At 43.5% G+C, this 13,815-nt stretch overlaps 2 protein-coding genes across 7 annotated transcripts in view; one reads left to right on the plus strand and one right to left on the minus strand.

Annotated features, from left to right (window-relative positions):
• arl6ip6 (ADP-ribosylation factor-like 6 interacting protein 6) overlaps positions 1-12,857 on the minus strand; it is a 43,469-nt gene extending 30,612 nt beyond the window's left edge. Inside the window, exons 1-3 of one of the 3 annotated variants that reach the window (XR_013499533.1) lie at positions 12,385-12,847; positions 12,219-12,272; positions 11,988-12,120 (exon numbers count right to left, since the gene is read on the minus strand). Coding sequence is in view for 1 of the 3 variants with exons in the window: in XM_078228340.1 (XP_078084466.1) it covers positions 11,988-12,120; positions 12,219-12,272; positions 12,385-12,676 (479 nt within the window). In the remaining 2 variants the exon portion in view is untranslated. Of the gene's footprint in view, positions 1-11,987; positions 12,121-12,218; positions 12,273-12,384 lie in introns of all 3 variants that reach the window. The other 2 variants (XR_013499534.1, XM_078228340.1) reach the window with 2 other exon arrangements.
• Positions 12,858-12,997: 140 nt separating this feature from the next.
• Positions 12,998-13,815, plus strand: part of prpf40a (PRP40 pre-mRNA processing factor 40 homolog A) — a 69,053-nt gene continuing 68,235 nt past the window's right edge. For 3 of the 4 annotated variants that reach the window (XM_078228344.1, XM_078228345.1, XM_078228342.1), the window contains exon 1: positions 12,998-13,124. In XM_078228344.1, the coding sequence (XP_078084470.1) occupies positions 13,122-13,124 (3 nt within the window). In that variant the 5' untranslated portion in view covers positions 12,998-13,121. The remainder of the gene's footprint in view (positions 13,125-13,815) is intronic. The other variant, XM_078228341.1, reaches the window with a different exon arrangement.

Consider the following 13,815-nt stretch of genomic DNA (forward strand, 5'->3'; position numbering starts at 1 on the left):
CAGGGACAACCTCACCTCAATCGTTTTGACCATGAGTGAAGCTCCTCCCTGACCACTTCTGCTGCTCTGATAGGATGCCACCTCTGCCAGTCTTCATCTGGAGCTACCTCACTACTCATGTCCCTGTAACCCCTACAAGACCAAGAGGAGTGCACCATTCTCATATAGGACGGAAAGAGATGACTGCCATGAGCATACTGGCTTTGCACGGACACTCATAATGAAGCTATCATGAGCCAAACTCTGTTCCTTGCCTATATCGTCAAAGCTATGATTACAAAAGCAGCACATCACTCTCACACTCAGTGATCTCAGCCAATCTGCGTGGCTAATCATTTATCAGGAAGCCATTAGACACTGCACGGGCAAACATGTCACATTGCTTCGAGAATACAATTCGCATCTCACAGTGTCACCCAAAAAAGACTGACTTCCAATACACCGTAGCCCTGTTGTCTGCACAAGGAAGATGTCCCTCAGTCCCCTTCATTCAACAACGACTGCCAAACAGAGTACGACAATGCAATATACCCTCTGAAAGACATCCCAACAAATGCACACAATTGAGTAAACAAAATATATTGCGATATCTATACACATGTGCATACCATAACAGTGTCTTTGCACCCACGCCAACATCCTGCCCTTAATACTTAAATTTTACTTTACGACCACACCTTCTTGCGACAACAACATCAGCAGTTGATGAGGTTGCTGAGTGATCTCCATTGTGTGATTGCATGTTGGATACATGCCCACTGCACACACAAACTTTTTGTTCTGATTCTGTGCATTGCCACCCCTGACATGCAAGTGGAAATGGACTCTACTTTCTGTACTGCCATTGGGAGCCATAAATTCTTATTAAATTCCAACTTATGCTTCAGTCCAATATCCCCAAGATGCAGATCCCTACCCCTATCACCAAGCGTTAAGGGTCAATATAATTTGTCGAGTGTAGGCACTGACCACTTAGTTAATTTTTGAATTTTTAAAATCGCGGAAGAGAACTTGGATGGTTGAATCGGGAATATCAACCCACCATGCAACAAATTTCCAGAGGTGGATTCACCAAGGCCCAAAGTTTCTCAAGAGACTGGAATTTCATCATAAATTCTTGTTCAAGTTCAGACACTGGAGGTTGCACGATTGAACTAGTTTAAGAAGGATCCCAGAGGACAGATTGAGAGTCTGCCCCAGATTGAGAGTCTGCCCTGGCAATGAACATCTTTTCAACTAGAAGAAGGATCCAAAATTCAGAAGGTGACCAGCTGTCAGGTTCAGTGTGTGCCACAGAGTGATATTTTTCAGAAAAGGTCACCATTGCTGGAGGAATGGGATGCAGCCAGATGAAGAACTCTCTTCTCTCTGCAGGATCCTGGCTGTCTTCCTCAGCAACTTAAACACCTGGAACCCGAGACAGCCAGAGTGTGAAAAGGGGCAGATGGAAGGTGTCTTGCGGCAGGTGAATTAATTGGCCAATAGGTTCTCATCTTACTTGTCAAGTTAATTTTAAAATAGATTATAACTGAGATTCGAAACAAAAGAGTTCAAAATAGTGTTAGGAGTTCTGGGGACCACTCTGGAGAGCTGGGGTGGGTGCAGAGGGTAGGGACTTTAAATGACTTTCATGAGATTTGAATGGCTGCTGAACTCAAATTAATCTGCATCCTGAACGTTGGTTTAATTGGCAGCCCTGGAATCTCAGAATTATCACAGTGCAGAAGGCGGCCATTTGATCTTCATGTTTGCACAGGTTCTCCAAAAGTGCCATTCCTCTGCCTGCCCCCCACCCACCCCACCCCCACCCACCCCCCAATACTCCTGTACATGATTACTTGAACAGTAACATTCGGATGCCTTTTTGAAAACCGATTGAACTTGCCTCCACCACATTTCCAGGCACTGTATTGCAGACCTAAACTGCTTGTTGTGTAAAAAAGCTTTTCTCACATTACATTTGCTTCTTTTCCAAATCACTTTAAATCTTTGCCCTCTTGTTCTTGATCCTGTTAAGAGTGCAATGACCTACGTCAATGGCAAATGCTTAAGCAGATACAGGTAGATGTCAGGGATAACAAGATGGATGTAAGTGGTGGCGAAAGAGTCTATTGTTATAGAAACATATAAATGTTACAACTTTGACCATTCAGCTTGACCAATTCATGTCAGTGGTTAACCACTACGTGTACCAACAATTTTGATCACATTTACCTGACTTCATTCCAGGTCCCTTTGCTCCATCTGACCATCAAATCGAATTTTTAACATTGATTGCTTCCACTTTAACAAACTAGTGTGTGCAGAAGTTACTCTTCTGTTTTGTTCTAAACCATTATCAAATTTTGTATCTATCTTCCTTTTCTCTTGGAAACAGTCAGGTTCCACCTATCCTGTTTGACCTTCTCATAACTTATAATGCAGTTCATGACACTCCACATTGTTTGAAAATTTTACATATCCTTCTTACTATTTGCCCTTTAGAAACTATGCCATTAATTTTTTTAAAAGCCTTTCAAGCAAAGGTACTTTCTTTAACACTCATGAACATTTACGCTAAATCCTTCTGATCTTTTGCAGTACCAAGTCTATTTCCATTCAGAGTATAATTTTCACCAAATGCATTACCTCACACTAACTGGTATTTACCATTTAAGCCCATTCCCTGTCTTAACAGCATCTTTGCATCTTCCTTTGGAATTCTAAGGAATTATCAAAACATTTTGGTAAAAGCAAAAGTGGATGCTGGAAATCTGAAACAAAAACAGAAAAATGCTGGACAAACTCAGCAGGTCCAGCAGCATCCATGGAGAGAGAAACGCAGTCCACGTTTCAAATCCATATGACCCTTCTACTTCCTTTGGCGAACAGAGATAACCAGACCTGCAAAGGACACTCTTCTTGGAGCAGAGTTCAGAAAGTGACATGGGACCAACCAAAGCAGCTGATTGGCAAGTCCTGGTGACTATTTGCAATCAATTGGAGTAATTCATTGCTTAATACTGAGGTAGGGACTAAGAGTATAGAATAATACTATATAATCAAGTGTTTGATAAGAAACAAGGCTCCTGGCTAATGTAAATAAGGTCCCAGCTTACAATTCTTTTAAGGACTAACTAGTTTAATTGAGACCTCAGATCTGTGATATGCTCCTCCTGCACAATGTGGGAAATGAGGGACATTGATGACCATGTGTGCAGAAGGTGTGTCCAAATGTAGCTTCTAGCTAACTGGATTTCAGAGCTGGAGCTGCGGATGGACTCACTGTGGAGCATCCGTGATGCTGGGTAAGTCATGGATAGTTTTGATTTGATTTGTCACATGTATTAGCATACAGTGAAAAGTATTATTTCTTGCACGTCATACAAAGCGTACCATTCATAGAGAAGGAAACGTGAGAGTGCTGAATGTAGTGTTACAGTCATAGCTAAGGTGTAGAGGAAGATCAACGTAATGCAAGGTAGGGCCATGAAAAGTCTGATAGCAGCAGGGAAGAAGCTGTTCTTGAGTCGGTCGATACGTGACCTCAGACTTTTGCATCTTTTTCCTGACGGAAGAAGGTGGAAGAGAGAATGTCCGGGGTGCATGAGGTCATTAATTATGCTGGCTGCTTTGCCGAGGCAGCGGGAAGTGTAGACTATTTAGCGAGGTGGTCACACTGCAGGTTAGGATTGCACAGGCAGATAGGGAATGGGTGACCATCAGGAACAGTAAAAGACTCAGGAAGGCAGTGCAGGAGTCACCTGTGGTCATTCCCCCTCTCAAACAGATATACCACTTTGGATGCTGTTGGCGGGGATGGCCTCTCAGGGGAAAGTAGCAGCAGCCAAGTTCACGGCACTGCTGCTCAGAGAGGCGGGAGGAAAACGTATGGCAGGGGTATAGTGATAGGAGATTCAATAGTTATATTGCCTCCCTCATGCCAAAATGTCACAGAGCAGTTGCAGGGAATTCTGGGAGGGAAGGTGAACAGCCAGTTGTCATGGTACACATTGGTACCAATGGCATACGTAAGCTAAGGGATGAGGAGCTGCAAGCTGAGTACAGAAAGTTAGGAGATAAATTAAAATGCAGGACCTCAAATGTAGTAATCTCAGGTTACTCCCAGTTCCATGCATTAGCGAGAGCAGGAATACGAAGATAGACCAAATGAACAAATGGCTGGAGAAATGGTGTAGTCAGGAGGGATTCAAATTCTTGAGACACTGGGACTGGTTCTGGGGAAGGTGGGACCTGTACATACTGGACGGGCTGCACCCAGGCGGAGCTAGGACCAATGTCCTTGTGGGGGCTTTCACTAGTTCTGTTGGGGAGGATTTAAATTAGTGTGGCAGGAGGATGGGATCAGATAGGTCAGACTCAGATCAGGAAAATGGAGGAAGAACATTAGCTAGTGATGTCGAAGATGTAGTGATAGGCTTGGAGAAGCAAAATTTTAAGACGTGTTCAGCAAGGGAAACAGATGGGGTTAAACAGTTTATACTTCAAAGCAAGGAGTATTACAAACAAGATAGATGAGTTCAGGGCAAAGGTAGACACATGGCAGCAGGATGTCATTGCTATATTAGAAACCTGGCTTAAGGAGAGGCAAAATTGGCAGCTCAATATCCCTCATTATAGAGTCTGCAGACACGATAGAATGGGAGATAAAAAAGGAGGGGGAGTGGCAATAATGGTTGAAGAATCAATTCCAGTTGTAAGGGATGATATTCTAAAATGGGTCAACAAATGAGGCTTTATGGGTTGAGTTTAGAAATAAAAATGGCTACAGATATATACTATATCTGTAGTATACTGGGAATATACTACAGATCCCCAAATAGTGAAAGGGAGATAGAAGGACAAATATGTAGGCAAATTTCTGCCTGTAAGAACAAGAGGGCAATAATAGTAGAAGACTTCAACTATCCCTATATCAACTGGGATTCAAACAATATAAGGGGCACTATGGGAGAAAAATTCATGCAGTGTATCCAAGAAAAGTTTTTCAACCAGGTGGTGACAAACAACAGGAGGAGATGCAATTCTAGACCTAGTCTTGGGGGAACGAAGAAAGGCAAGTGGGGGAAGTGACAGTTGGCAACCATATCGGAGATAGTGATCACAATTCAGTTAGATTTAGCATTATGATAGAAAAGGACAGAGATAAAGCAACAGTAAAAGTTTTGAACTGGGGGAAGGCAAATTTTGTTGGAATGAGGAGGGACTTGGCCAAGGTGGACTGCACAGCACGGCTAGAGGATAAATCAGTGGAAAACCAGTGGGGCGCACTAAAAAGCAAGATCCTAAATGTACAAAGTAGACATATCGCCATCAAAAATAAGAGTGGTACTGTCAAATCTAGACATCCCCGCTACAGAAAAAGAGTACGATAGACACAAAGAAATAAGCACTGCAGATAGCCTAGATTAATATTGGAAATGTAGGGACAAAGTAAAAAAGGTAATAAGGAAATCAAAGAGAAGGCATGAAAAATGATTAGCAAGTAAAGTTAAAGAAAACCTAAAGATGTTTTACCAATATACTCATGGTGAAAAATTAGTTAAAGAAAAAGTGGGACTTATCAGAGATGAAGGGAACTTGTGTGTAGATGCAGACTATAATATTAATATTTTATCTCCGTATTTACAAAGGAAAGGGATGATGCAGATATTGTAGTCCAAGGGGAACACTGAGGTATTGGATGGGATAATCATAGAGAGAAAGGAAATATACTAAGGGTTGGAATCCCTGAACGTTGATAAGTCGCCAGGGCCAGATGGATTGCTTCTGAGGCTGCTGAAGGAGGTCAGGGCGGAGATAGCCGATGCTCTGAGGACGTTTCTCCAATCCTCACAAGATACAAGGGAGCCATCGGAAAACTGGGTGGCACGGTGGCACAGTGGTTAGCACTGCTGCCTCAGGGTAAATACATGGGGTTACGGAGATAGGTCATGGGTGGGATTGCTGTTGGTGCAGGCCCGATGAGCCAAATAGCCTCGTTCTGTACTGTATGGATTCTAACTGGAGAAATGCAAATGTAGTTCCATTGTTTAAAAAGGAATCAAAGTAAATGCCAAACAATTATAGGCCAGTTGGTCTTACATCGGTGGTGGGCAAATTAGTAGAATCAATCCTGAGAGATAGGATTAACAGTCACATAGAAAGGCATGGACTCGTCAAAGGTGGTCAGCATGGATTTGTTAAAGGAAGGTCGTGGCTCACAAATTTGATTGAATTCTTTGAGGAAATGACAAGAAGGGTTGAGGAAGGTAGTGCAGTGGATGTTGTGTACATGGATTTTAGCAAGGCGTTTGACAAGGTCCCACATGACAGATTGGTCGAAAAAGTAAAAGCCCATGGCATACAGGGTAATGTGGAAAACTGGATAAAAAGTTGGCTTAGTAACAAGGAACAAAGAGTAATGGTCGATGGATGCCCTTGCGAATGGAAAGCTGTTTTAAGTGGTGTTCCACAGGGCTCGGTGCTAGGACCCTTGCTGTTTGTGTTATATATTAACGATTTGGACATGAAGGTGGGGGACACGATTGGGAAATTTGCAGACGAAACAAAGATTGGCCAAGTAATGGATAGTGGAGAGGATAGCTATAATCTCCCAAACGATATTTATTGGTCGATGGAGTGAGCGGTAAAGTGACAGATGAATTTTAACACAGAAGTGTGAGATCATGTATTTAGGGAGGTCAAACAGTTATAGGGAGTACACAATAAATGGAAACATACCAAGAAGGGTAGATGAAGTGAAAGATCTTGGTGTATAAGTACACAGGTCCCTAAAGGCAGCAGTTCAAGTTGTCAAGGTTGTAAAGAAGGCATATGGAATGCTCTCCTTCGCTAACAGAGGTATAGAATGTAAAAGTAAGGCTACAATGTTAGAATTGTATAGAACACTGCTCAGGCCACAACTGGAGTATTATGTGCAGTTCTGGTCACATTACAGGATGTAATTGCTCTGGAGAGTGAACAAAGAAGAGCACAGCACAGGAACAGGCCCTTTGGCCCTCCAAGCCTGCGTCGATCACGTTGTCCTGTCTAGACCAACTGCTTGTATCCCTCTATTCCCCATCTGTTCATGTGTCTATCCAGATAAATCTTAAATGTTGCTAACGTATCTACCTCAACCACCTCACTTGGCACTGCATTCCAGGCCACCACCACCACCCTCAGGTGTAAAAAGCTTCCCCCGCACATCTCCACTGAACTTTTCTCCCCCTTACCATGAACTTGTGCCCCCTTGTTTCTGCTCTGGGAAAAAGCTTCCAACTGTTCACCCTGTCTATACCCCTCAATTTTATAAACTTCTATCCGGTCGCCCCTCAGCCTCTGACTTTCCAGGGAAAACAATCAGACCAGCTATGTTTTCTTCCAAGTCATTTGTATATATTACAACAGCAGAGGTCCCAGCACTGATCCCTGCGGAACAACACTGGTTACAGACCTCCATTCAGAAAAAACACGCTTCCACCGCTACTCTCTGCCTTCTATGACCAAGCCAGTTCTGAATCCATCTAGTTAGTTCACCCCTGATCCCGTAATCTTTTGTACCAGCCTGCCATGAGAGACCTTGTCAAATGCTTTACTAAAGTCCATGTGGACAACATCCACAGCCCTTTCCTCTTCAATCATTTTTGTCACCTCCTCAAAAAACTCAATTAAATTAGAGATATATGACGTCCCTCGAACAAAACCATGCTGTCTGTCGCTGATAAGACCATTCGGTTCCAAATGTGTATAGTGCCTATTCCTAAGAATCTTCTCCATCAATTTCACTATCACTGACGTCACGCTCACTGGCCTTTAATTACCCGGGTTATCCTTGTTACCCTACTTAAATAATGGGACAACATTGGCTATCCTCCAATCCTCTGGGACCTCAACAGTGGCCAACGAGGAAACAAAGATTTCTGATCGAGGCCCAGCAATTTCATCTCTTAACTCCCTCAGTAATTTGGGATAGATGCCATCTGGCCCTGGGGATTTGTCTACCTTAATGCTTTTTAATTCACCCAATACTTCCTCCCTCATAATGATGGCTTGTTCTAAAGGGTTTACATACCCCTCCGAGACACCATCAATTGATGTGTCCCTCTCCTTTGTGAATACCAATGCAAAGTACTCATCAAGGATCTCACCTACTTTCTTTGGTTCGACACATAATTTCCCTCCTTTGCCCTTGAGTGGACCAACTCTTTCTCTAGCTACCCTCTTGTTCCTAATACATGTTTAAAAATGCCTTCGGATTCTCCTTAATCCTTTCTGCCAAGGACATTCTGAGAATCCTTTTTGCCCTCCTAACTCTCTGTTTGAGCTCTTTTCTACTTTCCCTGTTTTCTTCAAGTGCTTCATCAGTTTTTAGTTGCCTCGACCTCATGTATGCATCCTTTTTCTTTTTGACAGGCTCGCAATTTCCCTGGTCATCCATGGTTCCTGAATCCTCGCTTTCCTGTCCTTCCTTTTCACAGGCACATGCCTGTCCTACATGCCAATCAACTGCTCCTTAAAAGACTCCCACATGCCAAATGTGGATTTACCCTCAAACAACCTCTCCCAAATAACAGCCTCCAAATCCTGCCTAATCCATGCAGAGGAAGTGTAGAAGAATATACAAGAGGGCAGAGGAAGTGTACAAGAAAACTGTAGCTATGAGGGGGGATTGGATAGGTGGGGTTATTTTCCTTGGAATAAAGAAGGCTGAGGGATGACTTGATTGAAGTGTACAAAACTATGACACGAAGAGATAGAGTAGACAAGATAAAATTGTTTCCCGGACATAGATTCAGGATAAGAGTAAAGGGAACATAAGGAAGAATTTTTTTTGTGCAGAGGGTACTGGGTGTCTGGAATTCACTGCCTGAGTTGGGGTGGAGGCCGAGACCCTAAACTCTTTTTTAAAGTATCTGCACCTTAAGTGCTGTAAACTACAGGGCTATGGACCAGATGCAGGAAGGTGGAATTAGAAAGAGCACCTGGGTCTCCTTGGACTATTATGGACAAGATGGGCCGAATGGTCTCCTTCTGTTTTGTGGTTTTTCTATGGTTCTAAGATTTTGGTATCATCTGCATATTTCAACATCACTCCCTCCACGTCTGTATCTACATCATTAATATACACAGTGAATGGAAGTGGCCAAAGAACTCAACTCTATGGAACACCATTTCCAACTATTGAGAAAAAAAAATCTGCCTTTAAAACTCCTATCCTGTTTCCTAACAATTTCTAATCTCAATCAGTGTCCTGCAACAAATTCATACATGTTAATTTTCTCTAATAATCTTCCAATATGGTACCTCATTGAAGGCTTTCTTAACGTCCACGTAGGCCACATTTACTCCACTTACCCACCTGCCACATCAGTTACTTCCTCAAAAATATTTTGGTGAAGTAAAACAGTTGTACTTTTGTCAGCCTGAGTGATTAGATGACTGACTTCTTTTTATCTTATAGCCTGCTATTCTAATTTTCCATTAATAGACTGCAATCACATAGCTTGATCTCCAGAATATATTAAACAGCTTGGATTTGGAGAGGGGCATGGTTGGCCATAATGAAAACAAAGAGAAGTAAATCTGAATCTTTGCAAATCATTGGAAACAATATTCTAATTGGCCCAACCAGTGCTGACATGCTTCTTTAAGAGGCATTTCAAACCAATGAAGTTTTTCACTAAATTAAGATATTTTAAATCAGACAAAATTATTTTCACTGGCTGACAGGTGGCAATTAATAAATTTAAGACCACCAAAATAACAAACTGGATAAATGAAGAGCTTTTCTTAAAAAACACAAATACAGAGGGATGCTTGGCTGTAGACAGCCTTTCCACGAACAATGCTGGAAGCAGCATCTATAATTGCTTTTAAGGTCACATTTCAGATGAAAATCAGATCAGACTTGTCTGTGGAGGTGGAGCTTTGTTCTGAATATGAAGAAAAGCACTGAGTGAGCCTGAGGCACAAAAGGGTACATTCTACAAATAGAATGTTAAAGCTGGGCGTCTACTACATGCAGCATACTGTAGCAAAATACATTGGTTTCTGTATTTCTTTCTGGCAAAAGCAATCGCAAACAAAACTTTAACAATGCATGAAATGCAAATGTTTAAACGTCCTCTTAAATGCCTCTGACACTCCAGGCATATTTTAAACTAATATCCATCTCTCCATTCGTACCTACCACATTTGTATTTAAACTTTTGCTGCAAGCCCACTGAACATTCTGCACATCACTATTCTGATGCATTCATTCATTTTGGATTTCAAATGTGGAAACTCTTATGTTGGTTTCCTTTTCTTTCAAGCTCAAAGCACAATTTCTACTTTTCATTGTATTTTCTTCACTCTATTTAGAGTTGGTGGAATGCTGAATAATATAAATTGGCTGTTCGTTCACATTGATTTAAAATTAATAGTATAAATAGCAATAAAGTTTTGCTAAGTTACATATTGAACATAGTCTTTTTTAAGTGGCCATACTCCTCTACTTCCTGATCTGCTCAAACAATGGCTTCAAACATATGAGCAACCAATCACAAACTACCAACTGACACAAAGCCAACCAATCACTTGTGTTTTGAGAACTACCAATCAAAAACTAGCAACTGTAAATTCAAGCATTCAATAGTTCTGGCTCCGATTTCTTAGGTCAGTTCTGTTTTTCTGTGAGGAACTACTGATGTAAAGGTTACATGAAATACCACATTCAAGCATCAGACATTGATTGTAACGAAATTCATGTTCAGAAGAACAAGATATTAAAAAATAAAAGCTGGTCATTTGTAAAGTATCCATCTAAAACCCAGGAATTTAAGCTCTAATTGAACCACACATTAAATTTCAATAATACAGTGCAATTCAATTCAAAGCAAAGTTTATTGCACAATGCAACCATTTATCACAAAAGTTTTTTTTAAATTCAGCAATTTTCTGCTCCTCTAATATAATAACATTTTCTAAGATGGTTCAGAAGCAAAAACAGGTAAGAGAATATTCTGTTGGTGATTGAAGACACAGTCAAAGCATTAGGTTTGGTGGTGGGGAAAAGACAGGAGTTTGGGCAAGTGATTGAGAAAGCCCCAGGTGGTGGCTCCAAGACTTCCACATACATCTGGGTGATGTGGACTATAATCCAGAGATTCAGGGCAATAATATGGGGACCTCTCAGTGCCAGGGACTCTGGTTTGATTCCCGGCTTGGGTCACTGTCTGTGGGAAGTTTGCATAGGTTTCCTCAGAGTGCTCCAGTCTGAAAGACGTGCTGGTTCGGTAAATTGACCCGAACAGGTGCCGGACTGTGGCAACAAAGAGAATTTCACAGTAACTTCATTGCAGTGTTAATGTAAGCCTTACTTGTGACGAATAAATAAACTTTCTTTCAATCCCACCACAGCAAATGGTGAAATGTGAATTCAATTAAATGTCTAATGATGACTATAATAATAAAACCATTGTTGATTATCGTAAAATAAAATGTGCCCTTTCAAGAGGGAAATCTGGCATCCTTAACCCATCTGGCCTACAGGTGACTTCAGATCCACAGCAACGTGGCTGACTCTTAAACACCCTCCAAAATCCCCTAGCAAGCCTTTCAGTTCAAGGACAATTAGTGATGGGAAATAAAATTTGGTCCAGCCAACAATACCCACATTGATTGAATAAAAAAATTGCATTGGGAAATCCATGGTAGGTTGGCAAGTGGACATGGGCAAGAGGTAGGATAGGAATGGAGCCAGCCAGAGCTGTATCACAAATAGATACAGGTAATCTTGAAAGAAACCAAATGAGGCATGAAAAGCTCAGTTTAGGGTCAAACATGAAACAAGACATCAATTAGGTTCAGTTAACGCATACATACATTCATTCTTCCCCACCACAGGTTATGAATCAGAACCTGGACTCTCGTTATCTCTGACTGATGTGCACACCATAACAGCAGCAGAAAATTAATTAGTCGTTTTTCTATTATAATTCCAACACACAAACAAATTTTACCTAAATCGGGCAGGTGACAGGGGTGTTGGTGGAAACATCCCGGGTTCAAATGAATCAAAATATGTCAATGTCCATGAGAAGCTGCAGCATGACAAGCCAGCAATTAAGGCCAAAATCAATGAGCCCCAAAGACCTGAAACCAAACAAAGTTCAGCTGTAAACACTGACCACATAGATTTATAAACATAATGCCCTTTTTCATAACTAGTGTTAATTTCAAAGTGAGATTACCTAAAATACCAGTCTGGACGCCATCCTCACTGTTTTCCTCGTCCCAGCGCAAATCTGTAACCACAATTCAGACCATTTTAAAACAAAGTTGAACGGATGGAGAGTCCGAGCGAAGTTTTGAAAGCTTCCGCGGGGAGGGGAGGGAGTTGCGGGATGAAGCCAGTACCTTTGAAGATGATGTACATGATCGCCAGGAGGAAGGCAATGAAGGAGATGATAACAAGGCAACACAACATGGAGCAGAGCCGGGCTGGCCACTTGTTGCCCCGGCAATGGGTGTAGACGGGCGGCACCAGCAGCCGGCTCTGCCTCGGCCCGGCGGTGCGAGCGGGATCTTTCTGTGCATAAACAGCGTCCACTTTCACGGGCTCCTCTCCCGGCGGGTTACAGCCCATCATCTCCCCGCCCTCGAGAGGAGGTGGAGCAGCCAGGCCGCTTCGCTTCACTAACCGCGGCATTGGAGGCAGGCGCTCGAAACAAGGCGCCGCTGTAAGAGGTTATTCGGGTGATAACAGCGCTCCAAAGGGAGCGGCAGGGCCGCCCCTCCTCACTCACTCACACACACAGGGAGATGGCGGCCAGGCCAGGCGAGAGGCCACACCTTCCTCCCCTCGCTCTCACCCAAACCTGCCCCCCGCCAGGCCGCAGGGTCAATCTAACCTGCTTGCTGCTCAAAGGTCCCGCCCCTCCTCCTCCTTCCCTCAGCCTGCCCACTCAGCAGCGCGAGGCGGGCTGCTCCGGCTCTCGATTGGCGAGCGGTGCTGTCAATCTGAGAGGAAGGGGGGGGGACGGGGGCAATCGGTCACCTTTGACCTCTGCCCTCCCGGCGGGCTGAGCCAGTCGGATCGCGCGTTGCTGCTGCTGCTGCGGGTCGCCAGGGCCGCGCCGGAGCGGAGCGAGAACATGGTGAGTGTGGGGAGCTGCAGCGCCGGCCCATTGTTGGAGCTGGGCCGGGGTGGGTGGGGGGGTGGCGAGCAGGCTGGGGGAGGAGGAGGAGGAGGAGGGGGGGTGGAAGAGAGAGAGAGGCTGCTCCTGCTGGCGGGCCCCGGCGGCTTCTTCTTCTTCTCCGTGACTGGGCCGCACGGCGACCTGCAATATGGGCGCGTGAGATGAGAGGCTGGTGGGAGGCGAGTGAGGAGGCCTCGGCAGGCAGGCGGGCGGCAGGCAGGCAGGCAGAGCCTTCCCGATCGCTCGGTGTCTCCATTCATCCAGGCGGCCGGCACGGCTCCCCCAGTTTCAAAAAAAAACAGCGTCAGCTCGGTTGGGTGTAATTGTGAATGAATGGGGTTGGAAATTGCAGTCAGTTTAACTTTGATCTCGGTCACGTCGTTGCATGGGTTATTAAATGAAATCTTTCCCCCTGCCGTTTGTCACACAATAAATGAGAATACAAACATTAGCAACATGGCGTGCACGGCGCTCCCCTCAATCAATAAAAGAACTGAGCATCCTGTCGATGTAAAATTTAGTTAAAATAAAATGTGCGATCTCTACTGTCCCCATTGCTAAATGGCAATTTATTATGTAATGTATTCTGAATTAATTTGTTATAGCCACCTGAGGTTTGTGGGAAATGTAGAAATTGATGAAAATTGAT

Source organism: Mustelus asterias, chromosome 14, assembly GCF_964213995.1.
Source record: "Mustelus asterias chromosome 14, sMusAst1.hap1.1, whole genome shotgun sequence".
Classification (NCBI taxonomy): domain Eukaryota; kingdom Metazoa; phylum Chordata; class Chondrichthyes; order Carcharhiniformes; family Triakidae; genus Mustelus; species Mustelus asterias.